We start from the raw sequence: 22,300 nt of genomic DNA, 5'->3' as shown, positions 1-22,300 counted from the left end.
TACAGCTGGGAACTCAGGACGCCATGGCCGGACGGCCTCTGTGGCCTTGGCCTCGCCACTCGGCCTGGCCACTACAGATGGACCCATACTACCCCGCCCTGCCCCAAAAATTCTTGGAGAGAATAACAGGCTCCGACGCCCTCTCGGGTCCAAAACCGGGGACTGGAGCCCTCTTTGGGCTTAACTGGGGATCAAGAGCCCTCCCTGGGCTAAACTCGGAGACTGGAGCCCTCCGTGGGCTAAACTCGGGAACAGGAACCCACTCTGGGCTAGATTCAGGGACTGGGAAGTGCTTACGAGGAGCTGGCACAGCAAGGCGCTTTCGAGGAGCTGGCACTGGAGCCGGCACTGGAGCGGACTCGGGGGCTGGAGCCGACAATGGAGCCGACTCGGGGGCTGGAGCCGACACCGGAGCCGACTTGGGGGCTGGAGCCGACACCGGAGCCGACACTGGAGCCGACTTGGGGGCTGGAGCAGACCGCCTTCTCCTACTTAGATTTCCCTCTCGGTTCAGGGTGAAAGGCGTGGTCGGCAGGCAGGAGAGAACCACGGCCGGCGGGCTTGTAAATGCTGTGGCTGGCGGACATGACGGCGATCTGGTTCTGGATCGGGGATGGACGCTCTCCAGACACCGGAGGATCACTTCCCTCCAGCTCAGTCCAGTGGTGTCTGGGAGGTCCACAGGGCGATGGTAGTTGGCCCCAATCCAGAACAGAGAGTTGGGCATCATGTCGTCTAACACCGTACTCGCGGCGATCCCGCAGAACTCCCTAGCATACTCCACAAACGGGAGATCCTGGTGAGCTAGGGTGGCGAACCGCGCGGCAACTTCCATAGCCACGGAGAGAAGCATTTTGTTTTTTTAGGTTCGGTCTTCTGACCAAGCTGGAGACAACAGGTAAGTTAATGAATAGCAGGTTTATTGATAGAAATAGCTGAGGCTGATCGAATGGATCAATGACTGGTGAGTATCCAACACATATGACAGTTCCATGAATCTTAGATGAGTACTGATGGTTTTTGGGTCCTTTGCAGGTTCACGGAGGGATTGGGATCCAGGAGTGGAGGAGAGCAATTTAGGAAGAACTTCGGGGATCTAGAGATAAGTAGAAACAGGTATTTAACATTCAGAGAGTCTTGTATGTTCAGGGTAGTGAACGGTAGACCAGACAGTGAGTGACTGGAAGGAGCGTGCTTATGAATGGTGCCTTGATTGCAGATGACAGGTGCGGGGAATCAGAACTCAGGTGATGGTGATCGTGACTGAGAACAGGTGTGAGCCGGGGAGGATTCTGGGACATGGAGTCCAGAGCTGGTGATTGTGGTGATTTGCTGACACTATGTGTACAAGTTGATATTTACATTGGTAAAAAGGGGACAGTGGTGGTGCAAAGATGTGTTGTTTGTGCAGGATTATAAATATGGATTATATTAAAAGTTATAAGAGCAGAAAAATAAGTGGGTATTGCACATGGCATGCATAAATAAATAAATATGAGTCGGACATATTGTGCTCAGTGGAACTGTTCGCAATATGTACAAGTCATATTTATGTCATCCATTTAACCCCCAAATAAAGAAGGAATAAACAACAAAATAAAAAAGAAAACATGTTTATTTATTTATTTTCAGCTATAACTAAGAACAAATAGCTAAAAATAAATAGATAAAGCAATGTTTGTCAAAACAATATTAGGTCAATAACTTTAGATACCAAGAAAATAAATAAAAACTAAAATAAAACCACCAAACCATAAATAAGCAACATATGAAACAATGCCAAGCAAGACAGTATTATGTGAATAACAACACTTTGACAAAACAAAATAAAAAAGAAAAACTTTTTGTTTTTTAGTTATAGAAAAATACTATAGCAAACAATAAATACATCAGTGAATGTCTATCAAAACAATACTATTTAAATAACCAGAATATTAAACAAGAAAAAAATATTTTATGTTCGCCAGTAACATAATAAAAACATAAAAAAATGTAACATTTAATAGACAAAACAATGCTTATCAAAACAATACTAGATACTAGACAAAAAGTACAAAAAACAAGCGTAATTTAGTCAAATAGCAAAAATGTTTAGCTTCAAAGCAGAACGTTTTCTAAATTGTTCCACAGAGAACAATCAGTCCTACTCTCCTTGTGATTTTCCTCATTTCACAATTTTACCTTCAATCCTTCTTCGTGCCTTTGCCTACGCATTTCTCTGAATTGACTCGGGTTATTCAAACAATCGAAGCATTCTTCTCTCCTTGGGCGAGTAGCGTGTTTGAATAGATGTCAGTAAAATCCAGCAACGGTTGTGTCAGTTGTTCCTGGCCCGTTGTATAAAAGACTATTCATATAAAAAATGCAGCACATTTCACATCATTTGTGCAATGCTAAAAATTGGTATTTTCTTAAATCCACCCTGTGAGAAAAATAACATTGTACTAGAGCAACATAATAAGTTCCGAGCATACATGGTTAACACATCCACCCTAATAAAGCAATAATGACTCTGCCACTTTCCTCTCAATTAGACAAAACAAAGAAGCAGAAAACAACAGGATGAGGAAACATTCTGCACTCCTGTTGTTTATTTCCGATCAGAAGCCTGCCGTGAGAGGAACACAGGTTTTTTTAATAAGCTACCTAGCCTAGAGGTCCTCTGATGAACAAAAAAAAGGAAAATCTCCAAAACAACCAAAAATAGACCAAAGGAAAAGGACTGGTGGAGAGAGAGCGCAAAAGAGACAATCCTCAGAGGAGCAGTCGGGTTGAACAGTTTACCTGGGATTCAGAAAAAAAAGACCGTCTTTTATGTCTTTTATGTCTTTTTTTTTTTTTGCGAGTGGTTTTCTGTCCATTATGTTTTGACTTCGGTCCAAGCCTGCATTGAATTAAATTGAAGTAAATGGTATAAACATAGCCGAAATGCATGTCTGGAGTCAGTGTTTCATCAATGCTAATGCGATTTTATTGACTAATTTTCCTAATTAGCAAAATTAGTAAATGTGTTTTCACTCACCGCTAACAAGCCACATGAAAATTGTGCTCCATCCGTGAGACAGTCATTAGTGCCGTACCTGCTATTTTTCCCCTGGGTGAATGCGTTATTTAATTTTTTAACATTACTATATGTACAAAACTTGAGTATTAATAAACGTCCTCTTATGCCCTCTGCTTTTTCCCTTGTTCTAAACTGTCTGTCTTTGTATGTTTTTCTGGTACATTGGCTGGTATTTAAATGGCAGCGAGGTCTGAAGCTGATGTGTGTTCACTCAGCTGTGTGGAGGCCGTTTCAGAGGGCAGCTGTTTTGAGCAGGGGAGTTAAAGGAGCATGAGATCTCAGGCGCTGCCTTATTTCACACTCTGTTAATGGTGTTGAGAGGCTCTGACCCCTGCGATATGTGTCTTTAAAGTCAAATTCAACGAACTGAGATGTGCAAATGGCTTAGCAATACTAATCAGGAGGGATGAGAGTTTCAATTAATGTTCTGCTGGGATTGCCTCTCTATATTAGCAGGGTTCTTATGGTCAAATATATTTTAGGACATTTTGATTTGATTTCCAGGCTTGGAAAAGTCAAAAGTTTATAGATTACCGTTATAAAATCTGGGGTATATTTTTATTGTTTTATTTAGTTTATATAATTTATTTATTTTTTTGTTTTATTTTATTTTATTCTACTTTATTGTTTTATTTTCTTTCATTTAGAAAGAAATGAATACTTATATGCAGCAAGGACACATTAAATCAAAAGTTGCAATATATACATTTGTAATGTTACCAAAGAATTCTATTTCAAATAAATGATCTTTTGAACTTTCTATTCTTCATAGAATCTTGGTAAAAAATGTATCATGATTTCCACAAAACTATTAAGCAGCACAATCGTGTGAAGGATTTCTAAAGGATTATGATAACGGCTGCTCAGCTTTGCATTACATGAACATTTTATATTTAAATTATGATCAAATAGAAAAACGTTAGTTTAAATTGTAATTTAAACTGTATTTATTAAATAAATGCTGCCTTGGTAAGCAAAGGAGACATCTTTCAGAAACATGAAAAAAATCTCACATACCCAAACAGGGGTGTATAATTGATTTAGAAGTTAAAAATAAAAACAATAATAATAAAATAAAAAAATTAAAGTGCAGAAATTAAAAAATAAGAATAGAAATTTTCATCATACATTTTCAATGGATGTCCATGGGGCAAGTCATTACACTAGAATACACAATAAAATGGAGGCTGATTTGATACATATACCCACTTGATGATTTTGATGACGTATACCCACGATTCATACATTACATATTTTAACATTCGATTGTTAATGACTTTGATCTCACTACTAAAAGAACAACCTAGACAACTTTACAGCTCAAATAACACACATTTTCACACAAAAAGCTCTTGAACAAAAATACAAGCTGCATATATATGCTTTTAAACCCTTCTGCCCCATCAACCGTTGTGCATGTTTATACACACTTAGGGAAGAATGAAATCATTTTCTCTGGTAATCAATAAAATGTCAGTAGAGCTTAGCTTGTATTGAACATTTATCCATAGTGAAAACACATTCCATGATAAGAAATCTGAGAATTAATATTCCTCCCGTGTGTTTATTTTGCAGACCATGTGGTTTGTGAGGAAGAGTTTAAATATGCCATGTTGGCCCTCAACTGTGTGTGTCCTGCCACCTCCACCCTGATCACCTTATTGATTCACTCCTCTAGAGGACAGTGAGTATAAACATCCTTCTCATATTCATTCATCCCTAGTAGCCAGACTTTTGACTACAGTATTTAATCTAGTCAGATTTTAGCTTATGAATTGTTAGTGACCAACCACATTTGTGCGCAATATCATCTGAGATATGTATTTTTGAGGGCAGTGTCACTAAAACATCCTCTGCCTGGTGTTAAAAGACGTGTGGCATTTATGATGTAGAATGGATGTGAATAGCATGCATTAATGTCCGCCCACTTTTTCAGCAGTGCTGGTTCTGGAAGTTTTTTTCCCGTTAGGGAATTTAAAAGCAGTCTTTGTTAAAGTTTTATAAGCCTTGGATCAAACCAACCAGCTACTAGGTGGATCACAACTTTTATCTGAAGCAAACAAACTGTTTGAAAAAGATACAAGACTGTACTTAATGGCTTTTGTGAACTACAATCCCATGAAGCATTGCGAATGACAATCAAATGAAAAACAGATGGTGAAATCTAAAACTGTCCCTTTAAAGTTGTTGATTATATCTACAGAAACACTATATTTTTACGTTTATTGTGAGACAGACTCGAGAAGTGCTTCAAGCATAGTCCCTTTAGTACAAATTGCTTATTGGTGGACGTTTTTGCACAGAACCCTGGGTAATGTAGTTTTTCATCACAAATTCCACTGTTAAAAATGATTTATTTTTAAATGTTTACATAGCGCGAACATTTTAACAAAACTATATACCATTGATTAAAAGGATAGTTCACCCATTATGGTTGAACCTCTGAAGTCACATGGACTGTTTTAACGATGTTCTTGCTACCTTTCTGGGTCTTGAACATGTCAGTTACATTGCTGTCTATGAGAGGGTCAGAGAGCTCTCAGATTTCATCAAAAATATCTTAATTTGTGTTCTGAGGATGAACGGAGGTCTTACAGGTTTGGAACGACATGAGGGTGAGTAATTAATGACAGGATTTTCATTTTTGGGTGAACTATCCCTTTAACAACCTCGAAGTTAATAACACATCTGTTTTTAAAGTTAAAAGGATAGTTCACCCAAAAAAATTATGGTTGAACCTCTGAAGTCACATGGACTGTTTTAACGATGTTCTTGCTACCTTTCTGGGTCTTGAACATGTCAGTTACATTGCTGTCTATGAGAGGGTCAGAGAGCTCTCAGATTTCATCAAAAATATCTTAATTTGTGTTCTGAGGATGAACGGAGGTCTTACAGGTTTGGAACGACATGAGGGTGAGTAATTAATGACAGGATTTTCATTTTTGGGTGAACTATCCCTTTAACAACCTCGAAGTTAATAACACATCTGTTTTTAAAGGTTTATATACATTATCGTTAAAAATAATTTTCCCTATGTATGATGTTTTTACTTCCAGAGCCTGAATGCTGCACTCTGTTTCACTTCTTTGAATATATTTACACAAACATGATGCCTAAATTAAAACAAAATGCTTGTGCCGCTCCATGCATACATGTAGACGAGATGAAGGACAGATCTACAGAGTCCTCATTTGCTGAACCATCAGCATGTGTTTAACTGTTATATTTTTTATTATCAGAACAGCATCTTCAGAGGCCTTCAAGCAGCGAGCAGGCGCCTTCCAGCCCCTCAACAGGTCAGACCCACCGACTGTAAAATATTGACGCATACACATCGATACGGCGGCAAAGATCCCATAAACTGTGAATTTAGCTCTGTGTTATGCGTCCTTGTTTCTTCACCTCCTCCATCTTAACACTCCTCCACTCCCTCTGGTTCTCACCTCCCCTTCATCCTCCCAGCCATTTGCAGGGATGTCAAAGACACATCAAGTGGTTTTTATTTTCTCTGCCCATCTGTAAGAGACAGTGTTTTCCCAAGCTGTGAATATGTGGGAAGGACATGTCAAAGAAATAGTTCACCCAAAATATTAAAATCTGTCAACATTTACTCACCCTCATAAATTATTTCCTTTATTTTGTGGAGCACAATGGAAGAAATTTGGAAGAATGTCCACGCTGTTCTTTTCTATACACTGCAAAAAAAAATAAAAAATGATAATAATCTGTGAGTTATTTCAAAGAAAAAACATCAAATGAGAAGTGTCATGCAGGGAATTCTAGGAATGTTAATTTATGTTTTTTCACTGTAAATTATACAATGACTTGTTCTTTTTCACTTCCAAAAACCATAATTTTAACAGTATTTTACTGTAAAGTTGCATTAAATGTAATTGCAGCTATTCAACATAGTACAGAAACTTACCTATAACCAATTAACAGGTTCTTACTGTAGCATTTTTACAGTGTACAACAAACCAGATGATTTATGATGTCAAGCTTCGAACTCCTAATTTGCTGTTTATTAATAATTAGTAATGTAGTTGTTAAGTATGGGGTAGGATTATGGGATTTAAAATATGGTCATGCAGAATAAGGCATTAATATGAGTTTTATAAATACTAAGAAACAGCCAATATGCTAGTAATATGCTTGCTAATAAACAAAGTTAATAGTGAGAACTGGTCCCTAAACTAAAGTGTTACCAAACTCTGTCATTAGTTACTCAACTTCATGTCTTTTCAAAACTGTATAACTTGCATTCATCTTCGAAAACACAAATTAAGATATTTTTGTCCCTCCACTGAAAGTCCTTTATACCAAAATGTTAACACTTCAAAAAGTTCATAAAGACGGTGCAAAACTAATACTTATGGCTTCCTTTTACCATATTTGATTAGCTCTATGTATGTGCATTGATCAATGTTTAAATGTGATTAAAAGCCTAAATTAAATGTGTTTGTCATGTAAAACGATCATGTTTTTCAGAAAACTTGGGATTGAACCACTTGATTCATATGGATTACTTTTACAATCTCCTTATGAACTTTTTAAGCTTCAGAGTTTTGTTGTAATAGACTTTCAGTGAAAAGACAGAAACCTCTCAGGATTCATTCAACATTTATCCTCATTTGTGTTTCAAAGGTGAACGAAAGTCTTAAGGGTTTGAAACGACATGAGGCTGAGAGAATGATGGCATAATTTTCAGTTTTGTGTGAACTATCCCTTAATTCTTTAGGAAAACATTTTCAAAAGGTCATCCATCTCTATCTAGGGAAGGTGGTGCTGGCTCCGTCGACCAATGGCAGCGCACGTACCGGCGGTGTGCAGCCAATGAGGTCCACCACATCCAGCTGGAAGAGAGCAAGTTTTTTGGAGAATATCAGGGAAAGAGTTTCACTTTTGCCTCCTTTCATGCACATAAGAAGTAAGTCTGGATAGAGATGCAGTGAATCACTATGTTTTCATGCCAGTAAACACACACAGTAACGCTGTTAAAGGGTTAGTTCACCCTAAAATGAAAATTAGTCCATGTTTTACTCACCCTCAAGGCATCCTAGGTGTATAAGACTTTCTTCTTTCAGACAAATCCAATGGGAGTTATATTAAAAATGATCCTTGCTCGTTCAAGCTTTATAATGGCATGGGTGGGTGTTTTTGTTCAACAGTCCAAAAGCGGTCAAATAAAGCGTGCGCATCCATAATAAAAAGTGCCTGACACGGCTCCGGGGGAGTGAATAAAGGCCTCCTGTAGCGAACTGATGCGTTTTTGTAATACAAATATCCATATTTAAAACGTTATGAACACCTTTTTTCACTTCTCCTAACTGTCGAATGCTGAAGCCGTTCCGGCAGATGACGTAGGACGTATGCGTAGCGTAAGCGCCGGTGATTAGTGACGAATGTGGAAGTGCGACGGAGAGAGAGCAAAACAAAATGCCGGTCACGAATTACAAGTACAAAATTAGGATTTGTAAAGAAAAACGTTGGAGGATTTCGATATAAGCCAAGAGGAGACTGGTTTTCCTTTGCTAACGTAAGGAAACTTTGCTTCCTTTGCTCCTGTTAACAAACATTGGTTTTCGCGAGACTCACACGCACATGCGCTGCACCTACGTCCGGCGGCATCTGCCGGAAAGGCAGTCTCTCGTGAACGCACGTACGGCAGTTAGCGGAAGTTACACAAAACCGTTTATATCATTTTAAATATGGATATTTACGTATCTTACAAAATCGCATCAATTCGCTACAGGAGGCCTTTGTTCACCCCCCGGAGTCGTGTGAGGCACGTTTTATTATGGATGTGAGCACTTTATTTGACGTGTTTTGGACTGTTGAACAAAAACACCCACCCACTGCAATGATAGAGCTTAGAAGAGCCAGGATAATTTTTAATACAACTCCGATTGGATTCTTCTGAAACAAGAAAATCATATACACCTAGGATGGCTTGAGGGTGAGTAAATCATGGACTAATTTTCATTTTTGGGTGAACTAACCCTTTAACTGCTGTGGCAGATACGGCGTGTGTCTGATCGGGGTGCGCAGGATGGACACAGCCAACATCCTCTTGAACCCTGGACCCTGCCACATCATGGGAGCTTCCGACACCTGTTTCTACATCAACATCTCCAAGGAGGAGAACTCAGCCTTTGTCAGGGGCCACAGAGAGCCAGTCAGGGGCCCCGGGGGCGACTCTAGAGGGGTCTCGCAGACAATCTATCATGGCCTCACTCGACTACCAGTGCACAGTATTATAGCCAGCATGGGTTAGTCTGTAAACTCACATTTTCATTTCAATCATAAACTTTTGCCTGATGTACTGTAATAAGAAAACCAGAAAATTTAATTGTTATTCGCAATAATCTGTATCTGCAATAGTCTGTTTTTCTTATTACACATGCACATTAAAGTCAGCATGAAATGGAAATTCCTCCTGTCTGTTTTGTCTGCCTAAACTCCTTTTTTACAAACAACTGTAAGCTCGCATTCTATTCTTATTGAGCTTGTGATTGTGGTTATCATAATTGTGATCAGGGAATTGTTTTCACTGTATGAAAACTTCTTTTAAATAATTCTGTGCTGATTAACAATCAAATTATTAATGTTAATGTTTCATAATTTCCATAAATACTACGCAATGCAGTAATGCAATTCAGTATCAGTAGAACACAGTAACTCTTGTTCTTTACTGTGGACGTGAGATGGATGTAGAGAGAAAAAGATAAACACAGTTGTTAAATTCCCTGCATAATTTCAATAGGGTTTGTCTTTATATATTTTTTTTAAGTGCAATATCACCATCTAGTGAAAAGCACTGGAACTCAGTTCTGCCGTATCTTGGACTCGAGTAGTTTGATTGAAGGTGCTGTAAGCGATTGGAGGCGATCTGCTAATTTACACCATTTTTTCAACCACACTCCCTTTCTCTAAAACTCTTATTTTCCTGAGAAAGTTATTAGATTTTAATTAAATATTAAGAAGACAGACATTTTTTAAAAATTATTTTACATAATTCTGTGCTTATTAATAATGTACAATACATGTGAAATGTGCATTAAGAAAGTTAATAAAGTCAGGTTTTGATGTCTTTGATCTTCTAACAGGTACGGTAGCCATAGACCTGCATGACTCCAGTGACAGCAGTCCAGAAGGCTCGGGCCCCCCGGCTCTGGGCAGTGGGAGTGTGAGCAGGAGTGGCTCCAGGACAGAAGTGGGCGGCTGTAACACTCTAGCGCTGCCCGCCATGAGTGGCTCAGGGGAGGAGAGGAGACACAGCATCGCCCCCGTCCTGGAGGTGGTTGACGGGGTGCACAGCGCTACATTTGACCTGCTAGGGGACCAATCGGAGGACGAGGGAGGAGAGGAAGGGAAGGAGGAAGAGGGGGGAGAGCAGAAAGGCCAGTGGTGGGGAGCACACTGCGAGTGAGTCTTAGATCATGCAGAACCAGGTCCTGGTCTCTAGACCACATAAAAGTGTTTTGGTCTAGACCTCATTAGTCTCATAAAGCCAGACGTTTGACTATTAGCATAAAGTCTGGTCCACTTTGCAGCTTATTTCAGCCAACCAGACAGAAATGGACTGTTTATTTTATTTATAGTTTTATTTTTAGATTATACAACAATCATCAGAATTTTAAAAGTAGAAAGTATTGATTATATTGCAAAATACAGTAAAACAGAAATACTGTGAAATCTTGTTAGTTTGAAATAAAAAAATAAAAAATTAACAAAAATTTTAAAATTAAAATGTATTCCTGTGATGGCAACACTGAATTGTCAGTGCTACCATTCAGAAGCTTTTTTTTTTAACCGTTTTTAAGAAATGACTTATTTTATTCAGCAAAGACACATTCAATTGATCAAAAGTGATGGTAAAGACATTTATAATGTTATGTTACAAAAGATTTCTTTTTTAAATAAATACTGTATTACAGTTTCCACAAAAATATTAAGCAGCACAAATGTTTTCAAAATGTGTGGCAAAGCAGTATATTAGAATGCTTTCTAAAGGATCATGTGACACTGAAGACTGGAGTAATGATGCTGAAAATTCAGCTTTGCATCACAGGAATAACTTACATTATAAAATATTTTAAAATAGAAGACGGTGATTTTAAATTCTAATAATAACTTATTAACAATTTACTGTTTATACTGTATTTAAAATAAATACAACCTTGGTGAGCATAAGAAACTTCTTTTAAAAACATTAAAAAAATGTACTGACCCCAAACTTTTGAATGATAGTGTAGATGTTTGTCTGAGACTGCTGTTTACTCTTGTATTTTGTCACACAGATGGGTGAAAGGCTACCCGCTAAATTCTCCATACATCGGCAGCTCTCCTGCCCTCTGCCACCTCCTGCAGGAGAAAATGCCATTTTGCTGTCTGCGCCTGGATAAGGTGAATGTCTGCGTCTCTTCAAAACTTTTATATATATATATATGTATGTGACCCTGGACCACAAAACCAGTCTTAAGTCGCTGGGGTATATTTGTAGCAATAGCCAAAAATACATTGTATGTGTCAAAATGATTGATTTTTCTTTTATGCCAAAAATCATTAGGACATTAAGTAAAGATCATGTTCCATAAAGATATTTTGTAAATTTCCTACTGTAAATATATCAAAACTTAATTTTTGATTAGTAATATGCATGGCTAAGAACTTAATATGGACAACTTTAAAGGCGATTTTCTAAATTTTTATATTTTTGCGCCCTCAGATTCCAGATTTTCAAATAGTTGTATCTCGGCCAAATTTTGTCCTAACAAACCATACATCAATGAAAAGCTTATTTATTCAGCTTTCAGATGATGTATACATCTCAATTTCAAAAAAATGTCCCTTATGACTGGTTTTGTGGTCCAGGGTCACATATATGACAGTTCACAGAAGCTCACCAGCTTCACCCTCACAGCACAACATCCTAACAGCAGATTATCTTCTCAGGCTTGTCATCATATGCCCTACGAGGACGCTCGCTCATACGGCTTTAAAAACAAACTGATTATCGTGTCCGCAGAAAGCGCTGGAAACGGCCTCTATAACTTCATCGTTCCGCTGCGGGCGTATTATCGGCCCAGGAAGGAGCTCAACCCCATCGTTTTGCTACTGGAGAATGTGTGAGTGTCCTAAAAACAGAACAATTAAGAAAGAGTAGAGCCTTTAGATATTATCCATCCTTTGCTTTGTATTTATTATGACACGTAATCATTGTTTCTCCTGTAACAGAAAACTAATATGGGGAGATTCATTGTCATATAATGCAATCAAATGTAATAAAACTCTGAGTCATCTTGTTTTTTACTAATTGGATGTACACTGGGGAGCAGCTGCAGGCTGGATTTCATTATTTAGATGCCCTGGAGCAGGGCGAAGCGGTGTGATTTTTATAGACATTGGGTCAGTTTCTAAAAATACTTGGAAAGAGACAACTGAGACCTTGCTAATTCGTTTTGCATGCTTTTGCCAAGGCATCACCTCAGATTCTCAATGTCTCTTCCTGTGCTGTTTGCTAGACCTGAGGCAGACTTCCTGGAGGCCATCTGCTGGTTTCCTATGGTTTTCTACACCGTGGGCTCCATCGACAAGTAAGAGAAGCTTTGCTTGAAGCTTGTATAAAGGTGTTCACATGTATGTATTATACAACATTTATTTCTATAGATTGAGTTTGAGGGCTGATAAACAGTCCAAAAGCACTGGGAGATTTTTATTGTTTGTATCACTCCGTTTTCTTTGTTTGTTCCAGACAGACAGTCAGTCGGTACATTAGTGAGGTTTTTTTTCAGTGACACGTTCTGTAGGTTACATCAGGAACCATCAGTAGGTGGTGACAAGTGTCTTTATGAGTGAGTCATTAAATCATTCATTCAGCCGATTGGTTCAAACACACTGATTCATTCAGAAATAAAACTAGTGACTGACTGCTCACATACTCTCTGAGTAGGTAATCCTTGTGACTGTTTATAAGGTACACTCTTAAAAATAAAGGTGCTTAAAAGGTTCTTCACAGTGATGCCACAGAAAAACCATTTTTGGTTTCACAAAGAACCATTCAGTCAAAGGGTCTTTAAAGAACCATCTCTTTCTTAGCTTTTTATAATCTGAAGAACCTTCTTTCACCACAAAGAACCTTTTGTGAAACAGAAAGGTTCTTCAGATGTTAAAGGTTCTTTATGGAACCATTTAGACAAAAATGTTCTTCTATGGCATCGTGAAGCACCTTTATTTTTTGTATGTTCTATGTAGTATGAATGTGTGTAGTGTGAAAGGGGTCATATGATGCGATTTAAATTTTTCCTTTCTCTTTGGAGTGTTATAAGCTCTTGGTGCATAAAGAAGATCTGTAAAGCTGCAAAGACTAAAGTCTCAAATCCAAAGAGATATTCGTTATAAAAGTTAAGAGTCAACCACGTCTACCTAAAACGGCTCGTTCTAACACGCCCCCACATGTCTACGTCACGATGTGGGAAGATTTGCATAACGCCGCCCAAATGTTCACGCAAAGAAAGAAGGCGTAACATTTATTCTCACTGTAGTATTGTTGCCGCCGCTGCCATGTCGTGAAGGCGCTGTGTGTTTTGTTGTGAAAGCGAAACTACTATATCTGCTTTGTCATGCCTGGAGCTGATCCTTGTTGGTCGCTGAGGAAATACATAAACTTCGCGCTGTGGATCGCTGGATCAGCTTTCACCGTGGACGAAGCGGAGTCCAGCCCGGGGTCGTCACATGTGGTTGCCGCAATCAGAGCACACCTCGCTTTTCAGACCGATGAGCTTTGTAAAAATCAACGTGTTTCAGAAAGGCGGGGCATAGAGGAGAAACAATAATGTACAGTATGTGGAAAATAATGTGTTTTTTTACCTTAAACCGCATAAACACATTTCATTACACCAAATACACAAAATAATGTTCTTTTTAGCAACATCATATGACCCCTTGTAATCTGGAAACATTAGTTAAAGGGATAGTTTACCCAAAAATGAAAATTACCCCATGATGTACTCACCCTCAAGCCATTCTAGATGTATATGACTTTCTTCTTTCTGATGTATACAATCAAACTTATATTACATTTACATTTAGTCATTCAGCAGACGCTTTTATCCAAAGTGACTTACAAGAACCAAGTTTTGTTTACAGCAAAGGAAAACCAGTCTCCTCTTGGCTTATATTTTTTACAAATCCTTGTTTTGTTCTTCTAGTTCGTGACCGGGTTTTGTTTCACTCTCTCATTTGCGATTCCGCGTTCGTCACTTCTCACCAGATCTTATGCTATACCTACATCTTACGTCATGGAACGCCACTCTCTCAGCATTCAACAGCTAGCGGAAGCTAGAGATTACAGTTAATGAAGTTTTAAATATGGATATTTTTCTTACACTAATGCATTAATTCACTTCAGAAGGCCTTTATTAACCCCTGGAGCCATGTGGAGCACTTAAGATGGTCCTGCAGTAGCTGGTTATTATGAGCTAGTTCAAGCTGGTCATGTGCTGGTCCTAAACTGGTCCTAAGCAACTAGCTCCTGCTCAAGACCAGCTCAGGACTAGTTTAAACCAGATTATAACCAGCTCATGACCAACTAAGGACCAGCTTAAACCAGCTGCTATGCCTCAAAACACACCTAACCATTATATGCTGTTTTTTTCAACAGGATGGGCAAGCTTATTTTGCAATATTAGATTGAATGATCAGAAAAAGCCCCTAAAAACACCCGTCCATAGACTCTCCCCTCAAAGAAATTAGGAAAATGGTCAAAATTGAACAAAAGAGACAGATTAAAACAGCAATTAGTTCAATGGTTGTTTCAGTTCTGTTTACTGTAGTTTAAGTGTCTCTGTTTGTGTCATTTTACTGATCCCTCAACACTGTGTGTGCAGTTTGGATAGTCTCCTGCGTTGTGGTGTGACGTTTGCTGACACCATGGTTGTGGTGGACAAAGAGAGCTCCATGATCGCTGAGGAGGATTACATGGCTGATGCCAAGACCATTGTTAATGTTCAGACGCTCTTCAGGTAGGTCCTTCCACATGTACGTCTTCAGCTTGAAACATTTGGGGACTTGACACTCTCTCCTCACTGTTTCTCAAAGGCTTTTTCCTGCTCTCAGTATCATAACTGAACTCACCCACCCGGCCAACATGCGCTTCATGCAGTTCAAAGTGAAAGACCACTATTCTCAAGCTCTCTCCAAACTGGAAAAGGTGAGACACGAATACAGTACAATATAAAACACATTTATGTTTTCTAAACAGTCTAATATAACTTGATATCTAATATTTTGCTCCATTTGTGCTGTAGAAAGAGAGAGAGAGAGGCTCTAACCTGGTGTTCATGTTCAGATTACCATTTGCAGCTGGGAAGGTGTTTAGTGTCAGTATGTTAGACACTCTGCTGTATCAGGTAACTATAATGCAGTTGATCCACACATGACTAAACTACAGTTTTTTCTAAATTCATATAAATACTATAGACCATATGCTTTCTCACATACTTTGTCTCTAGCCAAATACAAAGATAAATGTGATGTGTGGGAAACAATACCAGGAATTGTCATACTGAGTGATTGTGATTAATGCTTTAACAATTGTTCATCTTTGTATTTTACATTATTCACTGCTACAATTAATATACAAACACATTTCTGCTTAAAAAAAAAGATTCCATGTCAAATTACAGTGTCATAGAATGAGTTAAGATGATTTTTCACTATCTACAAGAAATTAAAGAATGGAAGTCCTTAATTTCCATTGGAGAGTAGTATAGAAGCTTCATAGAGTTCCAATCAAATGCATATTATGTGAAATTTTCAGATTTCAAATTTAATCATAACTCTGAACATGTCTTACCAATTTACCAATATTTCTAATATTTTCAACAATATTTATTATATATAGCCTATATACACATACACTATTACAAATACTCCTGTGAGCTGCTTTTCCAATGAATGAGTTAACAAAGCAGTAACATCAGGACTATGACCAACAATACAATCACTTGACAGCCTGAAGCAATGAAAAAACTATATGTGTAAATGCCCGGTATTTGAGGGTAGATGCTATATTTATATGTGCATCTTAGGATCACATCTCATTTTCACAACGTATGTTTTCCTTAGCTTTGTTTAGAAACTTTTGGAAAAATTGATTTTTACTGTTTCAGAAACGGTCAGCATCTAATTAAATGTGTTTAGTTTCATTAGCAGATCTTGAACTTGATATGGCTGGAACACAATCCTAAAATGCTCTGACAGCACCACAGCTAAAGATGTGATGTTTTAACTGAGATGGGGAATGGTCTGAAATGAACGTGATGAGAGAGAAAGCCTGAGCGTCAGGAAATAATACAAACCCAATACATCAGTATGTTTAATCTAATGGCAAATTGACTCCTGTGAGCTGCTTTTCAAAGAATGAGTTAAAAAGACTTACAGATCTGTCTCAAACTAATGAGTCAGTAGGTTTGATTCGATCTGAAGAGATGCTTCCTCAAATCGTTAAGGAAATGTAATCATTAAAGTTAATTAAATTCCTTACCATTCTCATCACTTATACTCAACAAAACTATTGAGCACTGTTCCTCAAATGCCTTTCTTTCACATCTGTTAAATGTGGAGTCTACCCTGACCTGCTAGAGTCTACTGAAATATTCACTGAATTACTGAAATACTGTCATATTAGCGGGAGTCATTAGTGTCTGATTTCATCTTTTGTGTGTGTTGCAGTCCTTTGTGAAGGACTACATGATCTCCATCACCAGACTGCTGCTAGGTCTTGACTCCATGCCTGGATCTGGCTTCCTGTGTGCTGTGAGTGCAATCACTCAATCCATAATGAGACTGTAGCTGGACTATTATGCCCATAATGATGGCAGTCATAATGAAATTGAGGACATTGATGATGATATTGCTGTGATATTCCTTCTAGATGAAGATCACAGAGGAGGATTTGTGGATTCGCAGTTATGGTCGTCTCTACCAGAAGCTGTGCTCGTCGACAGGAGACATTCCCATCGGCATCTACCGCACTGAAGCGCATAAACTGCCTGTCTCAGAGGTACCTGCTTGTGCATCTTTCTATCATTTTTTGTTATTAATGCGTTTCGGTGAAGGAACGAGTCCATCGTGTGGTTGTTTCAGTCTCAGGTGTCCATCACGGTGGAGGACTACGAGGATACGCGCGAACCTCGTGAGCCTCTGCTCTGCCGCTCCCGTCTTAAGCGTAACTCCACGTCGTCCGAGCCTCCCTCCTCCTCATCATCATCACACGCCATGGACCACCCGCTCCTGAGGAGGAAGAGCATGCAGTGGGCGCGGCGGTTGAGTCGTAAAGGTGGGCGGGGCTCCAGCGGGGCCAAGGGAGTGGGGAGCGCCGCCGAGCGCATCAGCCAGCAGAGACTCAGCCTGTTCCGCCGCTCCGAGAGACAGGAGCTCAACGCTTTGGTCCGCACACGCATGAAGCACCTGGGGCTCTCGCCATCTGGATTTAGTGAGTGTGCACACCGCTGGGTGATAAACTATAGCTAAAAATATAATTGTATATCTAATGTCTATGTAAATAAAACAGCGTTATAGCTGAAAAGATTCGATGTCTAATGAAAGTTGGAAAAATTCGATAAAAATGATAAAAATCTGATATGTTTTCCACACTGTTCTCTAGATAACACACGGAATAAAATATGAAATCAGTTTTGTTTACACTACCGTTTAAAAGTTTGGGGTCAGTACATTTTTTTAAAGAAATTATTGCTTTCATTCTGTGAGGATGCATTAAATTGATCAAATGTGACAGTAAAGACATTTATAGTCTTACCGATGATTTAAAGACTTTTTTTTTTTTTTACTTTTTATTCATCAAAGCAATAAAATTGCCTGAGAAAAGGGATTGATTTCCACAAAAAAATATTAAGCAGCACAACTGTTTTCAACATAAATGTTTCATAAGCCGTAAATCAGCATATTAGAATGATTTCTGAAGGATCATGTGACACTGAAGACTGGAGTAATGATGCTGAAATACAGCTTTGCATCACAGGAATAAATTACATTTTTAAATATATTCAAATAGAAAAATGTTATTTCGAATTGTAATGATATTTTATAATATTACTGTATGTTTGATCAAATAAATGCAGTCTTGGTGAGCATAAGAGACTTTAAAACATGAAATAAAACTTTTAAACAGTAGTGTACAAGTAGCAGTATAAAAGTTAAGAAAAAAAACAACATAACAATAATTATTATTATAAAGTATATTACATTAATAATAATAATAATAATAATCATCATAATGTTCTCTGGATACACCAAGGAACTTGATACTTCCTTCAGGTCAATTTACAAAATGAATCATTCAAACATTTTGCCGTCTGTTCCGATTCTGTATGTTTATAATTGTTATCTTGTGTCTTTTGTCCTGCTCTTCTTATGTCAGATGGTATGACTGACCAGGGCAACAGACTGTCTTATATTCTTATCAACCCTTCCCCCGACACACGTCTGGAGCTCCATGATGTCGTGTGAGTACGATGACATCCCAAGATAGCATTTTTAGGCATTTTTGGGGTGCCTCAAACGTGAATAATTAAAAATGATTGTTCTATTCAATATTTGTGCGTGCTATGTATTTGTATGCTTGTTAGAGTATTGTATTCTGTTCAGGAAACACTCATGTGGCTGTTTGTGCAACAAATCTGAACTGAGCACAGTGAATGTGGTGATTTCTGCAGGTATCTGATCAGACCAGACCTTCTGTCACCAGTGCCTAACCAGGCCGGCGGTCGCAAGCCCAGCGCAGGGCCAGCGGAGGGACACAGATTTGACACACAGGACAGCACTCATCTATAAACACAATCACTACAGGCCACCAGCAGCACGAGACGATGGGGACATACTTCTATATATGTGTGTGTGTGTGTGTGTGCGCATGTTTATGTGGTTTATGAGGACACAAATTTGCATAATAACATGGGTATGACATAGGTATTACAACGAGAAGGTGATTTATGAGGACATTTTCAGTGTCCCCGTAATTCGAAAGGCTTATAAATAATACAGAATGAGTTTTTTTGAAAATCTAAAAATGCAGAAAGTTTCCTGTGAGGGGTAGGTTTAGGGGTAGGGTTGGTGTAGAGCAATAGAAAATACGGTTTGTACAGTATAAGAACCATTACGCCTATGGGATGTCCCCATAAACCATAAAAACAAACCTGTGTGTCTGTGTGTGTGTACGGTTGAGCGAGAGAGAGAGAGGAATACCTGTGCAGATGGGACTGTGAGCTAATCTACACTGTAAAAAGTGATCTAGCTTTTAGTTGCCTTCAATCAGCTTTCATTTTAAATAGTCAATACAACTGAAACTGTTGAGAGAACACGATTTTTTAAGCTTTCATTGAATCAACTAATGGATGCTTTTCAAGAGAATGTCCAGGTCACATTAAATGCCAAAATTAGAAGAAAATAAAAAAATATGTTTTGCATAAACAAAATGAAGCCTTTTAGGACCATTTTGGATTGTGATACTATTTTCGTGACAATTAAATATATTTGTTTCATTTTGGAATGCAAGTCATAAAAATGCTAAAAAAATTACGTATTTTCCATTAAAAATATTGCATTAAAATATGGTAATTGTAATTGTCACACTCATAATGGTCCTAAAAGTAGGCTTCATTCTTTATAATTGTTCTCTTAAGAACTTGGTTAAAATAAATAAAAATAATATATATATATATATATATACATATATATTGATGCACATTTTATTCACTGTTAAAGGAATAGTTTACCACAAAATAGTACATATCTGATAATCTGTTGATAATAATTTACTCACTCCCATTGTTTCCAAACGCATATGACTTATTTTTCTCTGTAGATCATAAAAGGATAATATTTGAAAAATATTCACGCTGCTCTTGTCCATACAATGAAACTGAAAGGGAAACAGGAGCTGTCAACCTTCAATAATGGCATATATATATATATATATATATATATATATATATATATATATATATATATATATATATATATATATATATATATATATATATATATATATTGCCATGCCCGTTTATTATAAGCACCTCTGGAATTATTATTTTTTTTTTATCAGTCATATGTTTCAGCCTCATGCTTTGCCCCAGTAGCACAATAAACCAAACTATGTTAACTTAGCTTTAAGTATGATTCTGTAAATAGGAGGCAGAATGTTTAACTTAAAGGTTTATCTAATGTATCTAAAATGATCCTATCAAATGTAAAATATAAAGGCTGTCAGTGTATAAAACAAGAGAGTCTGTACAAACCAAGAGTGATTTTTCAAGACGAAAATGCCATCTTTAAGGCACGGGTCATCCATAATTTCTAGTTCTTTTAACACATTCTTCACCACAATTTGTGTTTCTGTAGGTCAAGAAATGCTCATGGGGTTGATTCCCAGAGAAAAACACACATAATGATAATAGTTTACTTTAGATACACAGTAAGGTTAAAATGTATGATTGACATTCCAGACAAAGCACCTGGGTAACAAACAGGGAACATTAAAATAACTGAAAGTTTTAAAATACTCATAGTTTATCGAATATTTACTGTATGAAGTAAAAGTTTTTAATTCAAATTAACAATGACCAATTGTAACAATTAATCAAATAATAAAGCTCTCCAAAGAAAACACTGGATTCATTTTGAATCACATCAGTGCAAATGGATTCCAAACTTTTGTATATTTAAGCAACAGATCACTTTTTACAGTGTAAGCTCATGCTTATTTTCTTACTAAAGGACTTTCCAACGCATGGACCTTCGAAAAACTAATTTACATTTGATTTATGCGTCAAATGATTTTTGATGCCAGACAGCCGAGGCCACGTAAGTGCATTTATGATGTAACTTGTATTAGTCTCTGTGCATGTGAATGTATGTTGAATAGCCAGCACTGCCAATCTTAACTTGGACCGCCAAAGGAACACGCTGCCAAATGAGCGGGTTTGATCTCTGTTGCTCTCTGTCATGTACATTCAGTGTCTTGTCAGCCGCTCTGAGTACCCTGGGATTCGTCAAGCCGTATCAGAAAGGCAGTGCTTGTACGTTTTGTGAATGTTTTCTACTGTTCTCATTTCCCAAACTCTCTCTGGACTTGCATATTGCTTTGCAAGCTGCCAAAAAGGATCTTATTAAATGGCCATTGGACCAAATGAATGAGCCTTCTGTGTCTTCAGTGACATTTTGAAGTCATCGTCTTTGAAGAAAATTGAATTCTTTCTGTAAAATGGCTTAAGTCTCTGTTTGATGTTTGCTTTGATAAGATCATCTGTTCAGCTTTGGGTTTGTGTGTTTCTTTGTTTTATTCCCCCTTCTATTGAGATGTTTCTGCCTTTGCCAAGGCTATTTTTGTCATTTGTCAGTATAATATCCTGTTGCTGGCATGCATGCTAAAGAACATGCATGTATAGACCAAGGATTTGTTCGTCCTGCCATGAAATACAGGAGTGAGCGAGAATGTACCGTCCTGCAGCTCTGTGTTGACAATGCACTTTTGCCTTGATTCAGTGCCATTCAAACACACGAGCATAATAAAATCAACCAAACCGATGACTTGTCTCTCATGCTTCCATGTGTGAATTTACTGAAAGGTTGCCAAGCACGCAGAGCAAAGCATCCCACCCACGCACCCGTTTCCAAACATTCGGTTTTCCAGACCATGACCCCTTTTTAAAATGTAAATACTGTACGCAGCCTACACATTAATAGGGATATTTTTAGAGTTGAATGCACCTTGTGCATCTGACCAGCTTACGCACTTTTCTCTTTAACTGATGTGAACTCATATTTTGGTAAACAGAGAATTACTCACTATAATTAAACTGCAAACAGCACTCCAACACATGCTCCATTATTCTCACAGATTTCCTGTTTCAGCAGTGAATGACACAGCTTTAAATAAAAGTCATGTTTTGATGTGTTGCAGTTACAGTTCTACAGGTGAAAAGGTTGCTCTAGGACACGTGTCAAACTCTGTCAAACTATCCTGCAGAGTTTAGCTCCAAACAGTTCCAAATACCTGCCCGTAAGTTTCTAGCAATCCTGAAGACCGTGATTAGCTGTGTGTTTAATTAGGGTTGGAGTTAAACTCTGCAGGATAGTGGCCTTGTTCACTTTCTTAATTATCCATATGGTAAATGAATGGTACCCCCCCCCCAAACATGCGGTTTGCCTGACCAT

At 38.0% G+C, this 22,300-nt stretch overlaps 1 protein-coding gene across 1 annotated transcript in view; it reads left to right on the top strand.

Moving 5' to 3' along the window:
- Positions 1-19,009, top strand: part of LOC107602688 (potassium channel subfamily T member 2-like) — a 48,798-nt gene extending 29,789 nt beyond the window's left edge. The window contains exons 15-30 of the mRNA XM_016295258.1: positions 4,640-4,748; positions 6,304-6,360; positions 7,839-7,991; positions 9,083-9,333; positions 10,171-10,489; positions 11,365-11,470; positions 12,020-12,192; positions 12,589-12,660; positions 14,953-15,087; positions 15,164-15,275; positions 15,373-15,474; positions 16,799-16,882; positions 17,001-17,129; positions 17,213-17,561; positions 18,507-18,591; positions 18,802-19,009. Coding sequence (XP_016150744.1) covers positions 4,640-4,748; positions 6,304-6,360; positions 7,839-7,991; positions 9,083-9,333; positions 10,171-10,489; positions 11,365-11,470; positions 12,020-12,192; positions 12,589-12,660; positions 14,953-15,087; positions 15,164-15,275; positions 15,373-15,474; positions 16,799-16,882; positions 17,001-17,129; positions 17,213-17,561; positions 18,507-18,591; positions 18,802-18,919 — 2,354 coding nt within the window. The 3' untranslated portion in view covers positions 18,920-19,009. The remainder of the gene's footprint in view (positions 1-4,639; positions 4,749-6,303; positions 6,361-7,838; positions 7,992-9,082; positions 9,334-10,170; positions 10,490-11,364; positions 11,471-12,019; positions 12,193-12,588; positions 12,661-14,952; positions 15,088-15,163; positions 15,276-15,372; positions 15,475-16,798; positions 16,883-17,000; positions 17,130-17,212; positions 17,562-18,506; positions 18,592-18,801) is intronic.
- The last annotated feature ends 3,291 nt before the right edge of the window (positions 19,010-22,300 follow it).

This window comes from Sinocyclocheilus grahami, unplaced genomic scaffold, assembly GCF_001515645.1.
Source record: "Sinocyclocheilus grahami isolate Dianchi unplaced genomic scaffold, SAMN03320097.WGS_v1.1 scaffold333.1, whole genome shotgun sequence".
Lineage (NCBI taxonomy): Eukaryota > Metazoa > Chordata > Actinopteri > Cypriniformes > Cyprinidae > Sinocyclocheilus > Sinocyclocheilus grahami.
Note: the sequence above shows the minus strand (reverse complement) of the source record. Positions and strands in the feature narration are given on the sequence as shown.